The sequence below is a fragment of the Penicillium solitum genome (genome assembly GCF_028829755.1).
Source record: "Penicillium solitum strain IBT 25940 chromosome Unknown utg000003l_segment0_segment0, whole genome shotgun sequence".
In the NCBI taxonomy this organism is placed as follows: Eukaryota; Fungi; Ascomycota; class Eurotiomycetes; order Eurotiales; family Aspergillaceae; genus Penicillium; species Penicillium solitum.
In genome coordinates, this window is record NW_027072123.1 from 3,567,412 (window position 1) to 3,589,912 (window position 22,501).

The window sequence follows — 22,501 nt, forward strand, 5'->3', positions numbered from 1 at the left end:
GGGAGGCTACTACCATACATGTCGCTCAGCGCAAAAAGGGCGCCTTGATATCCTTTTAGTGGAGTTTTCTTTACTCTAATTTCATTCTCATCCTATCTACTGGTGAATACGCCCATTTCGGAACAAACATTTCTCGTCAAAGCAACTGACATATTTGCCAGTTGGCTCATTTCACCCCTTGTCCCAGGAGTATATGACTATCGGAGAAAGCCAACAACGGTCAACGCCTTGAAACCTCAAGGCTCCAAATGTTACCATCTAATCGTACCACGCGTGAAAATACAGATAAAAGTGTTCGTAAACAGTTATATATTAAATGAATTCTACGTTGTAACATACCTAGGGTATCATTTTGAACATATATACCGGATAACGCCAGGCACCTAAGACCTCTCCCTTTCTATTTTAGTGCTCGCCCCTTGCCAGCTTTTGCTCTCAGGGTAAAATTAGGCTCGGTTTGATTCCACTCACTAAAATCTACTTATACTTGCATAAGCTCTGTCTTTCCTTCTATACGACTGGGATAAGCTGAGTAGTTTTCGGCTGTGCAGTCTAAGTGTCTGCGGCTACTAATTGGTGGAATTAGTGCTTAAGAGAGCGCTCCGTCTTATTAAAGTGGAGGTGCAATCTGCAGTTCCGGGAAATATACAATTCAGCCACTCAGAAATCCTCCGCCTCAAAAATATGCAACCCCTCAAGCCACCTCCCATTACCCTGCTCCCCAACTGGCCCCGCGCACTCTCTTACAAAGGCATAATTATCCCCCGCAACACGCTCAATCCCTACAAGAACAGCCGGGTCCTCAGAACGCCGATAGGAATAGCACACCTTGAGGTCAAGCGAGTAAATATATGCAACATCCACGAAGAATGACCGCACCGCCGTCTCAGAAATTACGACCGGCCAAGCGTACTTAGTTATAGCATCCTTGACCGCCACAAGGCCCTCTTCACTACATAGCCTTTCCCGCGTGTTCGGTGTCGCCTGCGTAATCTCCTCGAAGCCCATCCTAGTGTCAATCGATAGAAAGTGGAGATTCGATATACCGACGACGTATGATATAATCTGATTCCAGTCGTCCCTTGCTGTTGTCTTAACACAATCCCAGAGTGAGACTGTGAGTTTACTGAGGTACGGTAGCATATCTCCAGGGACGACTTCTGCTAGGAATATTGCCGCTGCGCATCTCTCCGGCGCGGCTACGGCTCCGGCTGAGTATGAGAAGGACTTGTAGTGGGGTATCTCGAATTCATTTTGAGAGAAGAACACTCGCTGTGTTTCTTCTCGGATAGCTCGAGATGTGCCGAATAGCGCGACGGGTGATTTCCAGCAATGGCATGCGGGGGAATATGCCGATGACTTTGCGCCGCAGCAGCTTAGGCCCAGGTCTGTACCGTTTGCGGGTCGGGTGTTGCAAGTGATGAATTGGCAGGCGTAATGTGTGCATGTCCAGCAGTAGGGCATTCTGCCATGCCAGGATGATGAGCCATGACGACAGTGGCAGATGGGGGCATTAGGGGACCCGCAGTCCCTATGAATGCTTGGATGGCAATTGTCATAAGGTGGAGTACAATTTGGTATGCAGAATGATGCGTCAAGTGTATAGCCATGATCTGGATCCCATTGGACCTTGTTGAGCGGACTGATGAGATCGGTGTACCCATAGACAAGTAGACGAATTTCACTGGGGAGGTCAAGGAACCGAAATGGTTGCACAGCAATATTTATCTGGTCCATGGCCTGTTTGGCAGCTTCCATAGCTATCATCTGGATAGCATAGTTGCGACGATTGAGGGGACCGAGCCGGATGTGGCAGCTAGATAAGACAGGGAAGTGGCGTAGAGGTTCCACAACCGCTTTTGCGGCATCTTCATTGTAGACATGGCAGACAATACTCAAGTCAAGTTGATCACCTGTCACATGCGGTGCAATCTTGCTGATGATCGAGTTCCACTCCGAGATGGTGGACTGGTCCGAAGGGCTCACCAGCCCGAAGATTGTATCGTCATCAACAAAGCCCAGAGGCATGCAGCTACATTCTTTGCGGGTATTCACGGTCTTTGTAAGGCAGGGGATGAGTTTGAGAGAGGTCAGCAAGGCCAGATATGACGGACCTAGCCGGCCCAACGTTTGTAGATCGTGGGCGATAAACGTGTTGGTAGAATAAAAGCGATGGGACACCTCATCATGAGTAGTCCGGCATATAAGTATAAGGGTTGAAAATATGGTTAAATCCGCTAGGTGTAGATTGAGTGTGCGGTCAGAGTCTTCCCAGACGGGGGCAGATTGCTCCTCGACACGATGTCTGCGATCGAGGGGGATGACCTGGTTATTAGCCAGTCCTGCAAAATTGTAGATGCGAAATCTAATAGAAAGTGGGAGATCGAGAAAGCTCCTGCCGGTTTGTTTGGTCGGCATGTTGTTTGCAACAATTAGTTATGGTAAAGTTGAGGCTGATGCAGGTCCAAGAAAGGCTAGCGCTGACCAGTGATATCCAGTGATATTGCTGCCTAACTTCCTTTGGCGATTATATTAGGCTATAACAAGCCAATCTAGCCTATAGGACTGCTCTATTAAAGGCATAGACTACGTTGGAGTGAAGTAATCAGAGAGTATCCAATAAGCATTTACATAAAATCGGTGATCATACATGTCGCTGGTCTGAGCTTCTCATGCAATCCTTAGCTTAGGTCGCCACTCCTAAGGACAAACAGATCACCTGTTTGTCTCTGCAGCAGTATATATATTAGGCCCTAACATCCGTCAGGGTTAGGGGCCACACTCGCTAAATCTGAGCTTGTGCTGGTATCCACTCTGAGACCCTAAGTCTGAGCGCCCTCATTAAAGCGGCGGCAGCCCAAATAGGAAAACCCCGGTACATAGTTAGATGTATAACGAAGACGTGAGATTCATGTCACCCATGACCACCTCTAATCTATAATACAGCGAAGTCAACAGCTACTCGATTGGGTTAATAGATAGGATGGGGGAATGACATTCTTACCTGTCTAAGAGCTATTCTCCTCTCCGAAGCTCGTCTCTTCCATCCTTTCATACCGATAGTTATGAAAATAACACCATTCCAAAACCCACGCAGGGACCCCAACGTGCTCACAGAGAGCAGAAGTGAATAGGTCCCATGCTTATGATGCACGAATTCCGATATACGGTTGATGGTAGGTGCAATCCAAGTTGCTAACATGGCAAGGAAGAAAAGCGACGGCATGATCACGTATTGCCTCAGCGACACACGTCTCTGTTTCGGGGTTTGATACGTTGTCGTTGATTTTCTGGATGGAGGTGGATGTTGGGATGTATGTTGTTCCATGTCATCGTTTGTTATAGTAGATTCTGGGGTGAAAGGAGGTTTTATCCGGGAATTCGCTTCCTCGGTTGTTGTGACGCTGGTGTTGGAATTACCAGAGGTCAGGGCGATATGATCGTCAGTACTCAATTTGAACTCGTCGCGGACTCTGGTTATCTCGATCCCGATGAGACAATATAGTATTAGGACGATGACTATTATGAGCCTGTTGTGTAGCCATTAGAACATGTAGTTAAGCAGACGGATAGAAGTATACGCACCATACGGGTGCATAATAGAAGATTATGCGCAGGAGCATCCAACTGCGAGATACTGAGCACCAGATCTATGAGTTCAATTAGCTTCAAGACATGTGTAGTTTCAAGTTGATTAAAAGTACTCACAGTCTCGTCCCCATATATAGGACCTTTATGGTCACGGATGAAAAGGAAAACAAAGGCAGGGATGAACGAGAGAATAGTAATAACGCCAATGTATTTGATTTCGAGCTTGCGCAAAGATTGGGTATCAAAATGATAGAAGACAACCAAGTATGTATCCAAGGCCATCGCGAATGTCCAGAGCACGTCAGCTACTGGAAACCTATTTTTCTTTTGTCAGCATATTGCCTTGCGAACAACATTCGACAAATCCCTGCCAATGCCAAGAACGTACATTTGAAGAGCAAAGCCTTGGAATTGACATAGCGATGAAGTATTTCCTGCTGCAGGTCCACTAGTGGATATCATCGTAGCGACAGAGTCGAACAGATTATAGAAGGAATTGATAAATATTATACGATGAATAGGACTCCGAAAGTGCCGCGAAAGAGCAAAGGCGCCGATTATTGTGAATGACCCTAAAATCGAGAGAACTGAAGAGACTCGCCCTGCAATGGCGATTCCCTTGAGCTCCTCAGGAGAATGCGACATAGCGGTCTCAGTCCATCACGAGAGAGATAGTTACAAGAATTGCCAACTTGCATCCTATTTGAATAAATCACGATCGAGATAGAGTTTGCAATATCACGTTGCGCCGATGAGTATTCTTCGGCCCGAATGACGTGCTTTCACACATTAAAGATGAGACTCGCAACGAATGATCAGTTGCATTTAATCTCAAAGGGGGTTGGTTAACAATCACATTTATCAAAAGAAAACAATCTACATCGCAAAATTGCGCTATTTTCAGAACTTTTTGTTCTAAATAGCCTCATCGTTTTTAATAATGGCGATGGAACTTCACGTCTAGAACAACATGATGGCTCAGACCATGGCATTCTCAACCAATCACGATGGAGTTTACAGGGATCAAACAACCTGGGACTTTGTGCGCCATATAAACAAATCAATGGCGAGCTGATGTACCTGAATTTCAACAAACGCTCTTACCGCGAGTCTGGCTTTGCCTCTCCACCTTACGTACAGAGTAGTTCGCAGTAGTTCGCTAGTTCGCACAATTAGAGGCATACCTAGGTAGAGCCCTAAGCATGTACTCAGATCATCAAATCTTATTCGAGCTGACATTGGGGCTGTGTCAGTCTACTGGATATCGCACATATATATTGAACTATAACTCCATGAGAGAATTGTGTCGGCTGATGCCGAAATGTGTGACTGCTTCCCCTTTTCGTCCGACGATCGCTGATGTTTGGACCCACCGAGGGTCGAACACCCTTAGTGCCTGATTTTGGCCTTATTTTTGAACGCTCCTCACATGTATAAAAAATGAAGCTTTGGGCTCTATATATATTTATATATCTCTGTTCTTCAAGGTGGTTAGTTTCTTGAACTCAGTACAGAATAACTACATGTCCCAGAGTTGACATTAAAATATATTAGCTAGCATCCCACAAGTCCTACCCAAGTCCTTATTATTCACTTTCTATACTATATCTCGGGAAGTTATAGGAAGGAGACTACATACCTAAAGGTAACTTGAAAATCCTTGTTCGTAGAGAAGATCAGCTGTCATGGGGTTTGCCCAAACTTCGTGCATGTTCTGAACTCCAAATGCGATATTATCGACAACATTGCTCATCAGAATCAGAGCCGCCGTGTCGCTATATTCATCGAATTTCAAGTTTAGGGTTTTCTCGAAAATCGAGGATACAATGGCTCCTCTGATCTTTGTAATCAACCGGAAGTTGTGATGTTGGTACAGACAATTGAAAACCTGCGAAAGGTATGTTAGATATTATGCACAGTTTAAAAGGATTGCCGATACTGACCCCTTTAAGCAAGAATACCAAAGCAAATGCACCTATTAAGCCGTAGCCATCGTTTTTTTTTTTGGCTCACTTACCTGGACATAGTTGGTTAAGGCCATAATGAGGAATGGCTGAGCATACGTCAGCCCAATGACTGCTAGCCTCGCCATAAATGCGCATATAACCGAGGACTTAAACGTCCACATGATGGAGTAAGCCAAACCATTGCGGGAAGTTCTAGAGGCTTCATGGCTAACAGACCATGCTAAAACCTCCATGTTGTTGGATGTTACTCACCTCGGTTCCATCGCATGCCGAGGACACGATGCAGTACGTCTACCGACATTGTTCGATCCAGATGCGGTAAATCGTCCACAGACAATACATGCTTGAACCCAAGATAGAGATAGGAGTTGATCCACCAAAAAAAGACGCGGCTGTATAGGCCGTGGACCTCCTCCTCTCCATACCGTTCTCTCGGATTGAGGAAAGATTTCCGCTTTGACTGTGCCTCCAGGTAAAACCAGATAATCTTCAATGTCATGCTTGCTGTATAAATTCCAGCGATGGCCGTATTGGATGCAAACCACAGGATTCTAACACGAACAATGTCAAAGAGAAGAGACACAGACAAGGCAATGTTAAGGAGGTGAGATGGGTGTACGGAAAAGACATGTTCCCAATGCGACAGGAAGAGAAGGCCGACCGAAGAAAAGAAAGCCAAAGCAGCGGCTACCAAAGAGGCCCTTGTTCTTGGAGCATGGGGGAGAAACCACACGACAAATAGAGAGAGCTGAGTTGCCCCGAAAGCCTGACCAAATATCTACGCGAAATACAGCTGTCAAAATCAAAGGCACTGGTAAAGAATAGGACAAACAAACATACCAGTTTCGCCCAGTAGAGCCAGTTCTGTGACACTTTGCGAAGTCGTGACTGTCGCAGTTGGTTGTAACGAATAGGGAGTGCTAGCAACAGAAGAACAGAAGGCACAATGGAGAAGCAGCACTCTTCGAAGAAAAGCGTAAAGTCAAAGCCCCCTCGACAATGATTGACCCGAGGGCCGAAGGCATCATCCCCACAGATGGTAATATTCTCCATCTGGTTGAAGGACATTCTGTGCACCAGGACGCCTATGGAGAGGACAAAAGAGTGTCGTTCAGAGGGGAAAGGGATCGAAGCTCTTTGTACTAGGGGATAAGCGGAACGATCACGGGGATCCTTATCATCTATATAAATTACATTAAATCCGTTTCTTGTTCCAAATATGGAGTACAGGCTCCCGGAATATTGTTAGCTGGAGGGGTATGGTGTACTGTGTGGTATGTTTGGCCGTATGCCATCGGAGCTCCGTTCAGACTCCTGCTACCCTGCAAGGATGAGGCAGGGATCTGTATCATGGACCAATAATCGTTAAAAGCTTAGCTTAATATTATTGTTAAGCGATTTACTGGTAATAACGCTAAAGAATATAAACCTCTCTAGGATTACCTTCTGTCAAAAGGTGTAGTCTAGGGTCCACTTCCTTCCTATCCTCTACACCTTAATAGTATCCTAGAAATGAAGAATAACCTTGGAAGTACTTTCGCTTTATAAAGCTAATGCCCGGGCGCACTCTCTTCCGCTCAGCCAAAATATTGACTCGAGGGTATGTAGCGGTAATTCTAGTCAAGGAAATAGTCTCGTTCGGATTATAAAAGCCATGGAGGCTCTGGAAGGCACTTAATCTCTTTCTTCGGTGCAAGCACAAGCAGTTCGTGTTGTTTTGCCGCCTGCATTCGGTTTGGGAACCGCTGTGATGCTTTGGGGTTGGTTTCTCCCCTATTTGTCTCTGCCAATGAGGCTGATTTCAGGTTAAATTAAGTAAGAGCGCGTTTGGTGTATACTCTAGAAATTTTTGTTCAGTGGAATCATCGATCGTGAGCTAATAACATCTTTGAAGCGAAATATTATATTCGTTTACGACAGAAACTGAAAACTGTCTGTTTTATTTTATAGTCTCTAACCGGCGAACCGTTGCTAATTTGCTCTATATTTTCCCGAATATGTGCACCCTCTCCTCTGCCTAGCTGGAGGTCAATGAGTTCAGCCGACCCAATGAAAAGCTAGTCAGAAAAAAAGCTCCCAAGTCGAAAGATCCAGTGCTTTGGAGAGCGCTTGGCCGAGTACGGGTACAGCGGCTACTCTATAGGCTTGGATTGGTTTTATACATACAGGGGCTGCATTGACTGAAAACGAACATAATAAGATGTGGAGCACACATGGGAGGCGAGAGGCGTGGTATGAACTGATTGCAATGGGGAGAGGGGCCTATGAAAAATCACTAATTAGTATAACTCACACGTTGTCTACGGAGTATCGTCCCGCGGCATTTTAAGCCCAAAATCAACACTGATAAGCTAAATAAAGTAACCTTCCACGAGCACCAGTTCCTTACTGACATCTCCTTTGTCCTCTTCGGTCCTTGTCTCTTAATGGGTGCCAACGCAGACAGATCGTTGATAGGCCCGAAAGGAACAGGGGTCTGCATGTTCATGACTCAGTACTCCGTAGAATGGGGTCCAAAAAGGGTTACGGCTGAACATTAGCGGCGCTGTACTCCGTACAAGCTGTCTCAAAACCAGACACTGCCTTGCACGCAAAAAAGAAGAAAGAAAGAAAGACTATACTCAGTTATATCCGCTGAAGAGATCGTATGCTTCTGAATTGCTTGGGCTAAGTGGATCCTCGGTTTGCCTTTCTCGCCCTTTTCCTTTTTCTATTTTGATCCCCGATATGGCAGGGGATCTTCAATAAAAAGAAACCCGGGCTAGGTGATATAGGTGAAATGATGTGTCGGGTTAAATTATGCAGCTAGAGATGATCTGGGCCTCCACCGCGAGGTCTGGGCGTATTAATATGAGATCCTGATTCTGGGACCAGGTTGATCCACGATCCAATTCTATCCTTGTTTGCTCAAGCTGCGCAACTACATCAATGCCTCCCATCCTATAACTAATCTCGCTTTAACTTAGAAGATTGTAGGCTACTGTACCCCAGCTATTATTTTGCCGCGATACTCCCTCGCCAGGCTGAGGCGACTACTGGGTACCAACCATCTGTACATTTTATGTCTCTAAAACATTGCTGTACTCGATACTCGAATATATAGTAATTTCTGCTTAGTATGCTGACTTCCCGGGCCGATTTTTCCATTGTAAATTAACCTAGAGCGCACCATGCGAACTAATTCGACCCTACCTTAGGTGGGCATGAATGGGCGAGTTAAGCCATATGGAACGCTAGCATTATTGGCGGGGGTATTACAAGCCACTTGTGGTACCTCCCATCACCTGAGATTAACTTTTAATACGATCCAACCTTGGAATGCTTGAAGTTTGGTTAAGTGGGAGTCGGATTAGCGTGTTTCGGAATAGGGTTCGAGAAAGGCTATTTCACAGTAAGTTGATCTGTTGATTTTCCGTTCTATATTGGGCATTTTTCATGAGTGATTCGTTATGTACCAATCAAAGGTTGTATTAATTAAGTAATTGGTCTGCTAGATTATGTCCGATCTCCAGTCCACAACATTGAAACCATCACTGAATCAACTCAAAGGGCCACGCCCACCAGAAGCAGAGCCCCAGAGGCGAGCAATGCATTAAATCCAGGGACCATTGAGCTAGCACCGTTGGAAGAAGCTGTTCAATTGACAATTAGTATTCGTATTTTTCCCCATAAATGATTGAACCTACTTTTCTTAGAACACTGATCCTGGAGGCTCTCAAACCGATCCTGGAAGTCTCCGATATGGGCAGCAACATCCGCCATTTCATCGGTGTCGCAGCCATCTTGGATACATGAGTTCAGGTTGGAGGCTTCGCTCCGGAAATCCGAAACTGAGCTTGTAACTCCACAGAGACAGTCAATACTGGCTGAATTGGCGCTTCCACACTTGTCCTTGAGACCGGCGGTGTTGTAGAAGTCGTTAAGACAGGTCTGGATGCACTGGGGCATGTCGCCCACCACGTCGTTCCAGGTTTTGAGATCGGCGACGGCGACAGAAGCCAGAGTCAAGATAGCAAGGGATGAAAAACGCATGATGAAAGATGGGATATATATGAATCGGAATATTAAAGGAGTGGCTGTGGAGGCTGCGGTATGAAATCTTGCAGAGAGAGAGAGAATGGAAAAAAAGAGTGTGGTTGCAGAACCTGATGTGGCCGCGGCGAAGAGTAGGACTATATAGGGGCCTTACCTAGTTTTCATTTCCGACTCAAAGGGGCTGTTCTTTAGCTCAACCAAATAAAGTTATTTCGCATCCTCCACGGCTTTACCTAGAAGAGGAAGTGCCAAGGGCGATGGTAGCCGGTAAATTGTTGTGATCCAGTCGAACACGAGATTGGGGTCAGATATACGAGAGGTGAATGACTTGGCACAGGGTCTTATAGTTTAACACGAGCAGTGCCCGGGTACCTATTAAGATTATTGTAGAGGCCCGTTAGTACACAAAGAGATCTGATCGACTTAGAACCTTTTTTAAGGGACGTAAGAAGCTCGTTCATTTGTGGTTTTTTCCCACGACCCTGTCGATCGCAATTTTCGGCTCCACTTAGTCTCGTACAGAGCCTCCGTTAGTATGTTCCCGATACGAGCCTGTGGAGCTCCTTATGGAAAATGGATGCGAGCTGTCGATGCCTCGGCTTCGATTGGTGTGAAGTCTGGAAAAGAGTCTCCTTGGGCACTTGAAAGAGTGTGTTGGCATTTGTCAATGTTTGCAGAATGAAGAAAGGTCTAACTTTGCACAGAGGGCACCACGATTTTCTCAACCGCAAGAATCCATGTTAGGACGATCATCTCCAATGGGATGTATCGAAAAGTCTGCAAGACAGGGATCAATTGGCCAACATTGGGGGACAAGTGACTGAGATACTTTTAGTACCTCAGTTCATCTTTTGCACTTGTAGGAGTACCGCGAAAGCTCCCGATTTGTCTAACGCTTATCTCGGCTTGGCACGAGGTGTTCAAACAGATCATGGTATCGGATCCCCGAGACGCTGCATGACTGCGGTGAATGGAATTACTTCAAACGGCTTAGAAGCTGCGGTCTTGAAGTGACTTGGCAAACTCAGATGGTGAAGTCTAACTTTTTCTTAATTGCCAGCCACCGACGGTAGTATAATAATGAAAGAGGCAACGACAACGTCAAAACTTAACTATAGAGTCGATTTAAGAATGAAATAAGCTTGAGTTACACCCGTGGACGCGTCGAATGGCGTGACAAGTCAGGATCTCAATCTCACCATCAGGTGATCTAGTACGTGTACAGCTTATAAATCCAGTCTTACAGCCCTGGAGGCTTACCTAGGCACTTCACTCCACCTGTCCTCTAAGCTCTGGACGTAAACTATTTCCCCTCTTTACAGATAACAAAAGATTCTTGTTACCCCTCAAAAATGGCTACCCCCACTATTTACCATTATCTCGATATTGGCAGACTAGGCCGCGGAGAGGTCGTGAAGTAATTCACTATTTCCAACAAATTATAGTTAAACTAACCTTTTGCAGCCTATTTTTAAAAGATGCGGGGTTAGACTACAAAGAGGTCCTCTACCCATACGACAACACCTGGGCAGAGACCAGCAAAAAGCTGCGTGAGCGTGGACTTACCAGGACCGGTCAACTACCTACCCTTGAATATGGCGGTTCTGTGATCACCCAGGTACGCTGAATCTCATTTGCATTTCTCGAGTCATGTCTGATGGTAGAACAGCACATTCCAATTCTGCGTTATCTTTCGCGTGATCTCGGCGCTTACGATGGCAACACCAACTGGGAGAAATACCTGGTTGATGCGGTGGCTGATATCTACATTGACTGGAGGGTATGTGACCAACGAATACAAGTCCCCTCCCTATCAGGTTAGAAGATCTTACTTACACAATATACAGTCTCAATGGGTATCCAACTTGAAAGAAGCAACCGAGTCCTACAAGAAGGAGTATGTACCCAACTACTATGATCTCCTCGCTCAGTATTATTCCGATGTCGAGGGACCTTACCTCCTTGGTGATGAGATCACCTATGCCGACTTTGCTGTTTATCAGTCTATTGACAACGATACAAGAACGGGTACCATTCCGGTGAGTGCTATTTGTACCCCATTTCAAGTATAGTTTGTGCTCACCACTCCTTTAGGATACTCTTCCTCCAGCTCTTGCTAAATTTGTGGAGGCCTTTGAAGCGCGGCCAAATATTTCTGCTTACATTGAGCAGACCCGGCACGCGAAAGCATAGATTGTATGTTATTCTCTCTTACAATAGTCAAAAAGCATTCATGATTCCAAACTTGGTAATATGTCTGAAGTAGGTCTCTAACACCTTCCCAAGGTTACTGTAGGTTTATTGGGGTGCTGGTTATCCCCGACTTTTGACCGCAATGGCGAGGAAGGAACGACCTGTAGCCTAAGGCGGCAACAGCTGACAACGCACATACACAAGTCCAAGAGAGATCAAAATATTTAACACGATTATGGATTATTATAAACTACACTACACAGGCAAACAACAAAACAAAACACTTCAAATTCCTTGGTCCCGGCCAATGGCATTAGACAAGGAGCCGGTTCCATAGGAGACCAATGTGGTCACAACATGAGGGAAGGAAATGAAAGGAAACGATATACACAGCGCTGGACAAACGGAGGGAAACATCGATGCAAAGGACACCACTGGTAGATTGATAATCAAGTCCAGGGCTTCCATCAAGGAATGAGAGACATAGGCGCAAAGGCAAAAGAGTATGTAGGAGATATGTGCAGTGAGAAAGAGAGGGTGTCATAATCAAGTCTTCGAAGTCAAGTGGTCCGCAGCCTAGTATTTAGTTAGTATGATGCGAAAGCCAACCCCGAATGCAAAAGAAAACCTACCTTGTCAAGGTTGTAGTCATACTTCTCCAAGGCATCGAGAGACTCATCCCGCGTGAAGCCCATGCCGGTCAGCCGCTGAAGGATCAGATCATCTTCACCAGTGTCGTTGTTCAGAGCCCATCCGGGCTGCTTGGATTTCGCTTCATTCGAGTCTTCGCCGGTGTCGGGCTTGGAGTTGTCAAGGGGCGCAAAGAGCGCGTCCCATTCATGCGCAGCCGGCTTGGGTTCTCCCTCGCTGGGCGATCCGACAGGCGGAGCGGCGGATGCATGGACGTTGTTGTCGAAAGCGAAGAATTGAGAGGAGCTGGATTGGTCAACATCGGCACCGGAGACAGCCTGCTGCTTCTGGGACGGGGAGTCGAAAGAGAAATCAAAGTCGGTGGTGTTTTTGGCCTCGTGACTCTGTGGCTCGTCGTCGTCATCGTCATCGGCTTCGGTTGCCGGCGCAAGGTTCATTCCCGCGAAGGCCGCCTCAAAGTCGGGTCCTCCGACCTTCGCTCCACCGGCCGGGATGGCAGCATCCGAGACAGAGTCGCGGTGGGTCTCGTTGCTTACGACTGGCGCACCAGTGGTGTGGTCCACTGAATGAGGTGCATCCGGTGCAACGGTGGGATCGTTCCGCTCAGGCAAAAGGCCATCGAATTGAGGAGGAAGATGAACGTTATCTTCTTTGGGACCTTCATACTCTGGAGGGCTCGGTAGTGCCCCAGGAGATGGGGCTTTGGCTGAGTTTCCCGGGACAGGGAAAGCAGCCAGTTGAGCAGCGTCAATGGAATCCTTCTGGGTCTCCTGTTTGGCAACCGGTACGGGAGGCGTGAAATTGTCATCGAACCCAAAAGCATCTTCGTCATCGGAGCTCTCATCTTCGTCATCGTCGTGGTGTAGCTCTTGAATCGGGGGGAATTCGGATGGACGGGCTGCTGCAGCTCCATTTGTCTGCTCAGCTCCAGGCACGTGCTTCATAGAAGCAAACGCCTCCTCGAAGTCGTTACCTTGCTGGGATTCCGACCGTTTGTGTGCCTTACTGCCAAACAGTTCATCGAAGCTTAGGTCCTTGCTGCCTTCCACCTGGCTCTCATTGGCGACAGGGGATGTTGCAGATTCGGGCAGCTGAGCAGTTGCGGCTGGGGCAGTTGCGGCTGGGACCTCAGGGAACTTAGCCGAGGTGTCCGGTCCTTCCTCCTCAAAAGGAGACCGTACCGGGGTACCTCCAAAAGTCGAGGTTGGTGCACGACTGTAGTCGCTAGATTCTGCCACTGATTGAGGTCCATAGTCACTGGTAGCCCCCTGAGAAAGCGTATCAAATCCAGAGGGTTCAGTGCCGCCAAATCTACTGGCGGGAGGTGAGACCATAGTAGACGAAGTCACAGACTGATTATCATTGAACTGCAGGAAGTTTGGGGTCAGTTGGCGGGACTGGGTCGTAGGCGGTGGCTCAGAGAAGGGCCCGGCAGGGAATGCACCAGGCAAAGAGCCAGGGGGAGGAGAGACTGATGGAGTCGGAACAGCAGAGGTAACAGGAGATGTGACCGCAACTTGTGGCGACTCGGAGCGGAAGGAAGTGGGTGGTGGCCCGGCAGCAGGGGCAGCTGCGAATGACTGTCCGAAGAGACTATCGAATGCCCTTTGCTGATCATTCGAGACATCGGGGGACCGTGCCTGTTCACTTGAGCTACCCGTTCGACGGAAGAATGGGTTTGTGTTTTGGCTTGCCGTAGAGTCAGCAGGGCTTATAACCTCAGGCACACTGCCGGCCGGCGTTGCAGACTCGTCGGAATACTGAGGAGTCTCCCTAGCCAGACCGTCAATTTCACCCCGGAGCTTGTCTCCTTCGCCTTCAACGGTAGCTAATTGTTTTTTGTTAATGGCAACAAGGCCCTTCTGTTGGCGCGCACTAGATCGCGCCTTCTCTAATGCCGGTTTAAGCTGGGCAACTTCGGCATTGGCCTGGCGGATCTTCTCCTTGAGGCTGGCATTCTCCTGCTCATCGGAAGCCAAGGCGGTCGAAACTTGCGTGTATTGGTTGTGCAGATCCTGGCGGCTGCCGTCCAGCAATGCATATTGCTGCTGCAGCTTCTGTGTCTCGGCCTTGGATGACTTGAGACGCTCCTCAAGTGCCTTGAAGTTGGTAACCTCTTGCTCGTACATGGACCGTGCTTGTGCAAGACGTGCCTCAAAGTCACGCTTCTGCTGCGAAGTTTGTGTAATGTTCTGTTCAGCAGAGGTCCTCTTCTCCTGCACAGTGTGCATTTCCTTGGCCAAAGAACCGATTTGGTTGGACAAGTTCGCGAGCTCAGTGGTCTCGTTGGTCAACTTGTTTGATTCTTCGGGGTCATTGTCGCCAAGGAGATCATCTGAGGGAGGCGGGGGGGAGCGAGCTGCGGTCGGGGTTCCGGCTGATGCACCAGTGATCTGGGGCTGCAAGCTCTGGCCAAATGTAGAAGTTGGAATAAAAGGCTTGAAGGTGTGCGATGCCGTCTGGGGGGATGCCCTAGAGGAAGGCGATCCTGGGGTTTGGAACACATTATTAGAGCCTCCAGTAGACTGAGGCATCTGAGGCTGGGCAAATGGGAGTGCGGGCGAATCAAGGCCGAACAAATCATCGGCGGCTGTCCGCACAGCTGGGGCGGGTGCCTGGGGAGGTGTGGGGGCTGCTATTGGTGCCGGCACTTGGTGGCGCATGTTGGGCGGGATGAGCGCGGGAGGGACCACTTGTGGCAGCTGCTCCTTGCCGCTACGCTGCAATCTCACCAAGTACATAGCAACAGCAAATTCTTCCCGGCTCAACTGGCCATCTGCGTCGATATCCGCAAGGTCCCAGATTTGGGCAAGGGTTTCTTCAGGAAGCTGAGCTTTCATGAAGAAAGAAACAGCCTGGTCTCCAGTGATAAGTCCCAGCTTTGCTGTATCAACAGTCTCGAAAATGCTATCAAACTGGGCCTTCTCTTGTGGGGTAATCAGCCAGTCACCCCCAGTGGCCTGGGCGGAAAGAGAGCCTACAAAAGGCGAACGATTGGCTTGGTTCATGGGGCTTGTGGTTCGCTGAGGGCCAGTGAATTGCTGGGGAATGGCCGGGATGGGGGGCACATCGGGTCGCGCCCCAAACGACCCACGCGCGGCGGATCCCCTTCGAGCTGCCGCATCGTACAGACCAGGTGGGAGGGTCGCTGGAATGCCGCGTAGGGCACCAGATTTGTATGATGTCAGGAGATGCATGGCAATGGTGAACTCGGTGGCATCCAAGGCGCCGCGCTGCTTAGTGTCGGACAAAAACCAAATACGACCCAGAACCTCATTGGGAAGGCGGGCGCGTTCGAATATCTGTTTTGCGATTTCGCCTATAGATCAAACAGCAAACCTGTTAGATTCGGTGACACTTTCTCGGCAATGAGGAGCTACACACCTGAGATCATCCCATTCTTAACGTCCGACTTCTCGAACAACGAAACAAATTTGTTGGCGTCATCTGGCTGAAGTGGAGGAACACGAATAGGTCCACCAGGTCCAGGTGGAGGGCTTTTTGTTCCCGATTCCGGGATGCTTGCCGTTGTGTCGACCACAATTCCATCAAACCGAGGCAGAGGGCCAGCTATGAAGCAGATGCGGGATTAGCATGAGTTCCACTTCTGTCAAGGGAACATCACTCACATTGTAGAGCCAACTCGTCGGAAGGCGCGCGGCCAGCTTGGGCATGTCCAATTAACCTCAGAACAATACCGAAGCCAGACGGGGTCAGGAGCCCCCTGTTCTCTTTATCCGCAATTTGCCATATCTACACCACCAATAATTAGCCGTAAGTCCCATTGTTGCGATCCAGCACCGATATTATGTCCACATACCAGGCCGAGAGTATCAGGGGATAGGTGAGTCTTCTCAAAGAATGGAACGGCGATTTCACCAGTGATGACGCCGAGGTTGGTGGTATCAGCAGCCTGGAAAAGCTGGAAGAAAACGCGCTTTTCCTCAGGAGTGAGGTGAAGGTTCGGGTGTCGTTGTGCTATAAGATTGTGATCCGTCAGCTCCGCTGGGTTGCGCATAGGAAATGCGGGTGTATGAAGGGGAGGGGTGATGATGACGGAGGTCCGCGGGCCTTCCCCTTAAGTGCGCCGAAGCTCTCTTGCAATTCATTTTGGGTCTGACAAGGAGTATTAAATATCACTCACCGGTATCAGCCATTGCTGTGTCCTAGGAGGAGCTTAACTCCCCGCCTTCCAATAAGTTCACAATAGTTGGGGGCCTTGAGGGACAAGTTGGAGACACGGGATGCTGTCAGCTTAGTCTGAATATGCGACAAGCATGGGTGAAGCGCAGTATTTTACAGAGACGGCAAGGACACGAGATATGAAGAAATCTCGAGCTCCAAGGAGAAAAATTAACTTTCAAGAGGAATGGGGATAGAAAGTGGCTGGAGTCGATGTCGTAGGGAACCAGGTTCCTGGGGTTCCCAAGGCGGTCAGTCAGTCTAGCGCCCATCTCGGTCCCAACACGTTGTTGTCTCGCCTTGAAAGGGGGAATACTAACTACAAAGAACGATTGAAAGATATTGGAGCTTGGAGACTACCAATTGAGAGAATAGCTTCTTATACAAGCGGACCCAAGGGAATCAGTTCTTACTTGCGTGGTTTCCGAGTCTCAGTTATGGTTATATAGTACATCAAAGGCAGCGACTGTCACAACATATCTCAGCTAGAAAGAGACGGGTAGAAAAAAGCAAAACATAGCTTATAGTAAGCAATCCAAACTTATCCAGTGGACTTCTCTAAAACATTATCCAGGGGGTGATCTGATATGATACACTAAATACTTCAGACAAAGCCGGAGAGGTATAGACATTGCGTGAACAAAATCAACATTGATAGTCCTAACCCAACTAGTTAAATGTTAGAACTTTCAAGTCTGGTGTGTCTCCGATCTCCCTTTAAAAGTAGGATATTCTCCATCCAATATCAACATGGTCTTGTAAGAAATCGAACATTTAAGCCGTATGGCTGTTGCTAGCACCAGAATATATAAACGTACAACAAAACCCCCGTTTTCTCTACTCCGTATAACATCTGTATCTGTGATTCTGACTGTCTTACCCTGAAACCCATAGTCAAAGCCCTACGAGAGCCCAGCCCTGGCTCCCTGCTTAGTCTTCACTTGGTTACTTGTTTGGCCCTCCGAATCTTGCATGGCCTCAAGGCCGTCAAGTCATAAGCTGCTTCGCAGTATATTTCTCAGTTTTTTTAAGTTTTCATTCTGTCTAGATTGAACTGGCATTCAGAACGCCTCGACTCAACATGGACATCGGGGAAATATGGGCGGTAATGCCTCAGACGCAGATATGCAGCCAATGTTATCACGTACCAGTCCCCACGACCCCGGGGACAACTTACCACGGAACACTATAACCAGACTTGCTTATACCTAATATGACTGGGGTGGTCCGTATGCATCTCTTCCCTTGCGCCCTTAAAGGTGTTCAATATAATAACGACATTGCCTTTCATTTCAGGGTTTCGTACAATGTAAACCTAGATATATGCTGCATGATGTTGATCAAACCCGGTGCCCGAGACATTTCTTCAATCTCCGACTATGAGCCAGCGCACTTCAAGAGTCAAACCCAGCTACTCACAACATGCACATTTTATGATACAAAGGAGAGACAACTTCAGAGAGTAATAACAATGACATACGTATGTAGAAACCCAAAAGGTGGATGGAACGAGGGGAAATTTCATCGCTGCTTAAGGGATATTAAAGATATATCGAACAACAAAGCCAGAAAATCATTGGCAGCAAAACTTATGTTCCCTTCTATTTGCAAGAAGCCCGATAGACGCATGCAGACCGAACCTCTAGACTCACGTTGGTCCCCAAGCCAACCCGTAGAAGTGAAACAACCAAGAGTCCCGAAGACCGGTCAAATAACATGGCTAATCTAGTACTCGGGCTCCAGCTCCTCATCACCCTCGATGGAGTCGGAGGCAACCTCCTCGTAATCACGCTCCAGAGCAGCGAGATCCTCACGAGCCTCAGAGAACTCACCCTCCTCCATACCCTCACCAACGTACCAGTGAACGAAGGCACGCTTGGAGTACATGAGATCGAACTTGTGGTCGAGAGCGGACCAGGCCTCGGCGATGGCGGTAGTGTTGGACAGCATGCAGCTATATTATAATTAGTATCAAAGTTGGAATCAGGTTCCCAGACCCAAACGAATCAGGAGAAAAACTTACACAGCACGGCTGAGGTTGGCAAGGTCACCGTTGGGGACCTGCTGGGGAGGCTGGTAGCAGATACCGAGCTTGAAGCCAGTAGGGCACCAGTCGACGAACTGGATGGTGCGCTTGGTCTTGAGGGTGGCCACGGCACCGTGGGCCTCCTTGGGGACGACATCACCACGGTAGAGCAGACAGGTGGCCATGTACTTTCCGTTGCGGGGGTCACACTTGACCATCTGGTTGTGGGGCTCGAAGCAGTTGGAGGTGATCTCGGTGACAGAGTGAGCCTCGTGGGCGGCCTTGTCGGCGGAGATGATGGGGGAGTAGGCGACCAGAGGGAAGTGGATACGGGGGTAAGGCACCAAGTTAGTCTGGAACTCGTTGAGGTCGACGTTGAGGGAACCGTCGAAACGCAGGGAAGCAGTGATAGAAGAAACAACCTGAGCGATCAGGCGGTTCAGGTTCTCGTAGCTGGGGCGCTCAATGCCGAGGTTGCGGCGGCAGATGTCGTAGATAGCCTCGTTGTCGACCATGAAGGAGCAGTCGGAGTGCTCCAGGGTGGTGTGAGTGGTGAGGATGGAGTTGTAGGGCTCAACAACGGCGGTAGCGTTCTGAGGAGCGGGGTAGACACAGAACTCCAGCTTGGACTTCTTGCCGTAGTCGACGGACAGACGCTCCATCAGGAGAGCACCGAAACCGGAACCGGTACCACCACCGAAGGAGTGGAAGACCAAGAAACCTTGGAGACCAGCACAAGCGTCGGCAACACGACGAACACGGTCGAGGACCTCATCGATCATCTCCTTACCCACGGTGTAGTGACCACGGGCGTAGTTGTTGGAAGCATCCTCCTTACCGGTGATCATCTGTTCGGGGTGGAAGAGCGAACGGTAGGTACCGGTACGGACCTCATCGACGACATTGGGCTCGAGATCGGCGTAGATGGTACGGGGAACGTACTTGCCCTGGCCTGTGAAGTGGGGGGAGAAAGAATGTTAGGGAGCCATGCTTTGGAATTTTGCACATCAAGGCGGGGGGACATTTAAAAAAAAAAATTCAGGGTTTTCATACCAGTCTCAGAGAAGAAAGTGCTGAATCCGTGGTCGGGGTCGGCCTTCTTGCGCTCCTCAGTGAGGTATCCATCGGGCTATCATCGATGTTAGTCGCGGGTGTTTACCTCTCGGCAAGAAAATAGGGGGTACGGGTGCCCGAGTCAAGATTGGGCGCCACCACGAGTTTGATTGGAATTTCAACGTACCTGGATACCGTGCTCCAGACAGTACAGCTAGAAAATCGATGCTGTCAGTTTACGAAGATTTATCCCTCAATGGGGGTGGTGATAGTTACCTCCCAGCAGGAGTTGGCGATCTGGCAACCGGCCTGGCCGACTGTAGAGAAATATCATGTCAGCGCGTCCATTGAATAAAATATATCAATTCCGACGAGCGGAATAGATGAACGATGTTGACATACCGTTCAAACTGATAATCTCTCTCATTGTGATCGAGTCGATGTTTTTTCAGGCTAAAAAATCAGGAGGGGAAAACGGAACCCAAACAACAAACGCGGTGGTCTGAAACTCTCGGTTAGGTTCAAATTGACAGGTAAATGCACGATGGAAGGGGGCGGGGGATGGTCCTTACCTGAAGAATGGAGGAATGGACGAGAAGATGGAAGGGAAAACAAAGTCGACCAGAAATGTTGTGGAGGAGGAGCCGTCTGTGCTGTACAGGGGGGAACTTCGTTGTTGATCCGTTCGTTGGGTCGCGTTGGGCCTTTTGATTGGCTCCTTCCCGGTGAGGAGCAGCGGTTACTGACCGCCTCGTACGGGTCTCGTGATTTCACGTGATGGACAACAATAGTACCTTGTATTATATTAGTATTAAAAAAAGGACATATTTAAGCTTAAATAGTTATACGAGAAATTTTGAAATTCGAAAATATATCCAGCTTGAGCAAGAGTGCTCAGTGTGGTCAACTCCTTAAAAGGGTGGTGTGGTGTGATAACGGCGTTTGGAGCTATCTGAATACTCGGTCAGCTCGGATCCACTGGGGGGAACCACCTCGAACCACCATTCGGCCATATCACAGCCAAAGCACTAAGACAACACATCTCGGTACTGTGATCCGTATACACTTCCAACACTATACATTCAATGTTTGAATACTAATTGACCTCTAGAACTATTATTGGGACTGGTTGAGCCTCGCCATGAGCCAAAAATAAGACATCTCTAAAACATCATCTCACCCACCTAAAAGTCTCCCTATATTACACAGCAAAACATCAAGTCTCTCATCATGCATATCAAACTCATCCCCACTCTGGGACTCATACTCCCCCTCTTCACAGCAGTGGCGCAAGCAAACGTGGAAAAGACCATCTTCCTAGCACCAGCACCAGCAACCGTCCCTTCCGACGAGCCAGACCTCGACGACCTAGGTCTGGAGCGTCTATCACCACAGAGACCCGTGGTGCGCACTCACCTCAATGCCTCATTCCCAACGGCCGCCGCACCCGACGGCACAGACTCGTGGTTCTTCCTTGAAAACCTGAACCCGGGCCAGCGGTATGAAGTCCGAGTGTGCTGGCTAGCCACAGTAAGACCATCCATCAATTCCTCCTCTCCAATCCTCTATCTCCCTCTCTATATTTATTTTCTTACATATATAACACCCATCGCCACACATGAATATAACTAACACACCCCACTAGCAACCAACAACATTCACCCTCACCACCTACCCACTCTCAAAAACAATTGAAGACACAAACCTCCTGTCTTCGTTAAGCATGTACACATCAGCCCGACTGGCAACACTAGACCCAAAACTCCAGGGAAATGTCATCCCGCGCCGTGTCAATTCGCGCAGCAGCAAAGATCCGCTCGACCCTGCGCCGACTAGCGACTCGGTCCTGTTTCTGCATGTGCATGCCGTAGCAGATTACTTTAGTGCCGACCAGGCATTGATGCAGAATGTTCCACCCGTGGCGGTGGACTTGATTCTTGATCCGTTCTTGTTTAATGTTTTCCCGCGCTCGTTGGTGCCGACTGCTGGGTGGATGGTACTTGTTGCTATTCTTGCAGTGGTGTTAGGGAGGTGGGCTGTGAGCGAGGTTGGGAGGGTTGTGGGTGATGCTAGGAGGCAGAGTGTTTTGGAGGAGATGAAGAAGAAATGAGGGTGGTATGGGTTTTGTGCGTTTTGGAGATGTACGATTTTAGTAAGATATATGAACTTAGCAAACAAAAGCATTGAAATATAGTTTTCCGTTGCCCTGGAGATCTACCTAAAGTGGCCGTTTAGTAACTAGTTATATACCTCACCGTTCAAGAAGGTCTTCACACTGGCAGAAATAGCGTATCGAGTTTGTGAATTGGAAATGATTCAATGGAGTCTACTAATGAGAAATGAATGGGAGAGGTTACAAAGAATGAGCAGCCAAGCCCATTCAACTATATAACTCATAGAAAAATTCTTTAACATGGACTACATTATCATTAGTTCCAAGGGCAAGGTTGTGTACATATCCAGTGTAGAACTATCAACCCAGACAAACAAGGTCAAATAATGGAGATGTAAAAGGCAGAATTCAGATAGTATAACAAGAACAATTAAATGCCGAAGCTGCAAAATCAGATACATAGGAGGGGGTGCTGGATACAGGATGAGCAACGGCAGTGGGGAATAAAAAGCAAAGCTATATGGGTGGTGTATGAGAGGCAGCAGGGATAAGAGTCAAAGCAAAAAAAAAACCAAAAGCGGACGTGTAGGTGAACCAATTCTCCCTCCCTTATTTCCTCTCTCTATGCGGCTCCCAGAACCTGATTGATATTTATGCCAGTCTATTCCAGATAAGCCCACGGACTGACAT

General features: G+C 48.2%; 7 protein-coding genes across 7 annotated transcripts; 2 read left to right on the forward strand and 5 right to left on the reverse strand.

Annotated features, from left to right (window-relative positions):
* Nucleotides 1-660: 660 nt before the first annotated feature.
* On the reverse strand, nucleotides 661-4,269 carry N7455_005276 (uncharacterized protein; the record flags this gene model as incomplete). The annotated part of the gene is made up of 5 exons (XM_065605000.1): nucleotides 3,980-4,269; nucleotides 3,709-3,907; nucleotides 3,586-3,650; nucleotides 3,058-3,530; nucleotides 661-2,342 (listed from the first exon to the last, which is right to left on the reverse strand). Exons 1-5 carry the CDS (start codon nucleotides 4,234-4,236, stop codon nucleotides 661-663), a joined length of 2,676 nt encoding a protein of 891 aa, XP_065461900.1. The 5' UTR covers nucleotides 4,237-4,269.
* Nucleotides 4,270-5,230: 961 nt separating this feature from the next.
* Nucleotides 5,231-6,626, reverse strand: N7455_005277 (uncharacterized protein; the record flags this gene model as incomplete). Its single annotated transcript, XM_040955380.2, has 4 exons — nucleotides 5,231-5,479; nucleotides 5,609-5,757; nucleotides 5,811-6,336; nucleotides 6,399-6,626. The coding sequence occupies 4 exons, from the start codon at nucleotides 6,624-6,626 to the stop codon at nucleotides 5,231-5,233; spliced, it is 1,152 nt and encodes a 383-aa protein (XP_040814189.2).
* Nucleotides 6,627-9,001: 2,375 nt separating this feature from the next.
* Nucleotides 9,002-10,442, reverse strand: N7455_005278 (uncharacterized protein). The gene is made up of 3 exons (XM_040955317.2): nucleotides 10,289-10,442; nucleotides 9,245-10,233; nucleotides 9,002-9,190 (listed from the first exon to the last, which is right to left on the reverse strand). Exons 2-3 carry the CDS (start codon nucleotides 9,588-9,590, stop codon nucleotides 9,102-9,104), a joined length of 435 nt encoding a protein of 144 aa, XP_040814244.1. The 5' UTR covers nucleotides 9,591-10,233; nucleotides 10,289-10,442; the 3' UTR covers nucleotides 9,002-9,101.
* A 430-nt stretch (nucleotides 10,443-10,872) lies between these two features.
* Nucleotides 10,873-11,838, forward strand: N7455_005279 (glutathione S-transferase). The gene is made up of 5 exons (XM_040955294.2): nucleotides 10,873-11,010; nucleotides 11,058-11,211; nucleotides 11,263-11,373; nucleotides 11,441-11,632; nucleotides 11,688-11,838. Exons 1-5 carry the CDS (start codon nucleotides 10,946-10,948, stop codon nucleotides 11,784-11,786), a joined length of 621 nt encoding a protein of 206 aa, XP_040814054.2. The 5' UTR covers nucleotides 10,873-10,945; the 3' UTR covers nucleotides 11,787-11,838.
* A 494-nt stretch (nucleotides 11,839-12,332) lies between these two features.
* Nucleotides 12,333-16,594, reverse strand: N7455_005280 (EF hand domain protein; the record flags this gene model as incomplete). Its single annotated transcript, XM_040955491.2, has 6 exons — nucleotides 12,333-12,362; nucleotides 12,419-15,756; nucleotides 15,822-16,007; nucleotides 16,067-16,190; nucleotides 16,258-16,415; nucleotides 16,582-16,594. The coding sequence occupies 6 exons, from the start codon at nucleotides 16,592-16,594 to the stop codon at nucleotides 12,333-12,335; spliced, it is 3,849 nt and encodes a 1,282-aa protein (XP_040814250.2).
* Nucleotides 16,595-18,344: 1,750 nt separating this feature from the next.
* N7455_005281 (tubulin alpha chain) lies at nucleotides 18,345-20,125 on the reverse strand (the record flags this gene model as incomplete). Its single annotated transcript, XM_040955331.2, has 6 exons — nucleotides 18,345-18,573; nucleotides 18,643-19,597; nucleotides 19,699-19,774; nucleotides 19,886-19,912; nucleotides 19,975-20,015; nucleotides 20,101-20,125. The coding sequence occupies 6 exons, from the start codon at nucleotides 20,123-20,125 to the stop codon at nucleotides 18,345-18,347; spliced, it is 1,353 nt and encodes a 450-aa protein (XP_040814051.2).
* Nucleotides 20,126-20,622: 497 nt separating this feature from the next.
* N7455_005282 (uncharacterized protein) lies at nucleotides 20,623-21,808 on the forward strand (the record flags this gene model as incomplete). Its single annotated transcript, XM_040955429.2, has 3 exons — nucleotides 20,623-20,744; nucleotides 20,810-21,228; nucleotides 21,344-21,808. Exons 2-3 carry the CDS (start codon nucleotides 20,929-20,931, stop codon nucleotides 21,806-21,808), a joined length of 765 nt encoding a protein of 254 aa, XP_040814184.2. The 5' UTR covers nucleotides 20,623-20,744; nucleotides 20,810-20,928.
* Nucleotides 21,809-22,501: the final 693 nt, after the last annotated feature.

Excerpts from the sequence above, each read along its gene's own strand:
- N7455_005278 (XM_040955317.2), bottom strand. The coding sequence starts at position 9,590 with ATGCGTTTTTCATCCCTTGCTATCTTGACTCTGGCTTCTGTCGCCGTC. Across the intron at positions 9,191-9,244 it reads GGATCAGTGTTCTAAGAAAA|CTTCTTCCAACGGTGCTAGC; the intron begins GTAGGTTCAATC and ends TCAATTGAACAG.
- N7455_005279 (XM_040955294.2), top strand. The coding sequence starts at position 10,946 with ATGGCTACCCCCACTATTTACCATTATCTCGATATTGGCAGACTAGGC. Across the intron at positions 11,212-11,262 it reads GCGGTTCTGTGATCACCCAG|CACATTCCAATTCTGCGTTA; the intron begins GTACGCTGAATC and ends ATGGTAGAACAG. Across the intron at positions 11,633-11,687 it reads CAAGAACGGGTACCATTCCG|GATACTCTTCCTCCAGCTCT; the intron begins GTGAGTGCTATT and ends CCACTCCTTTAG.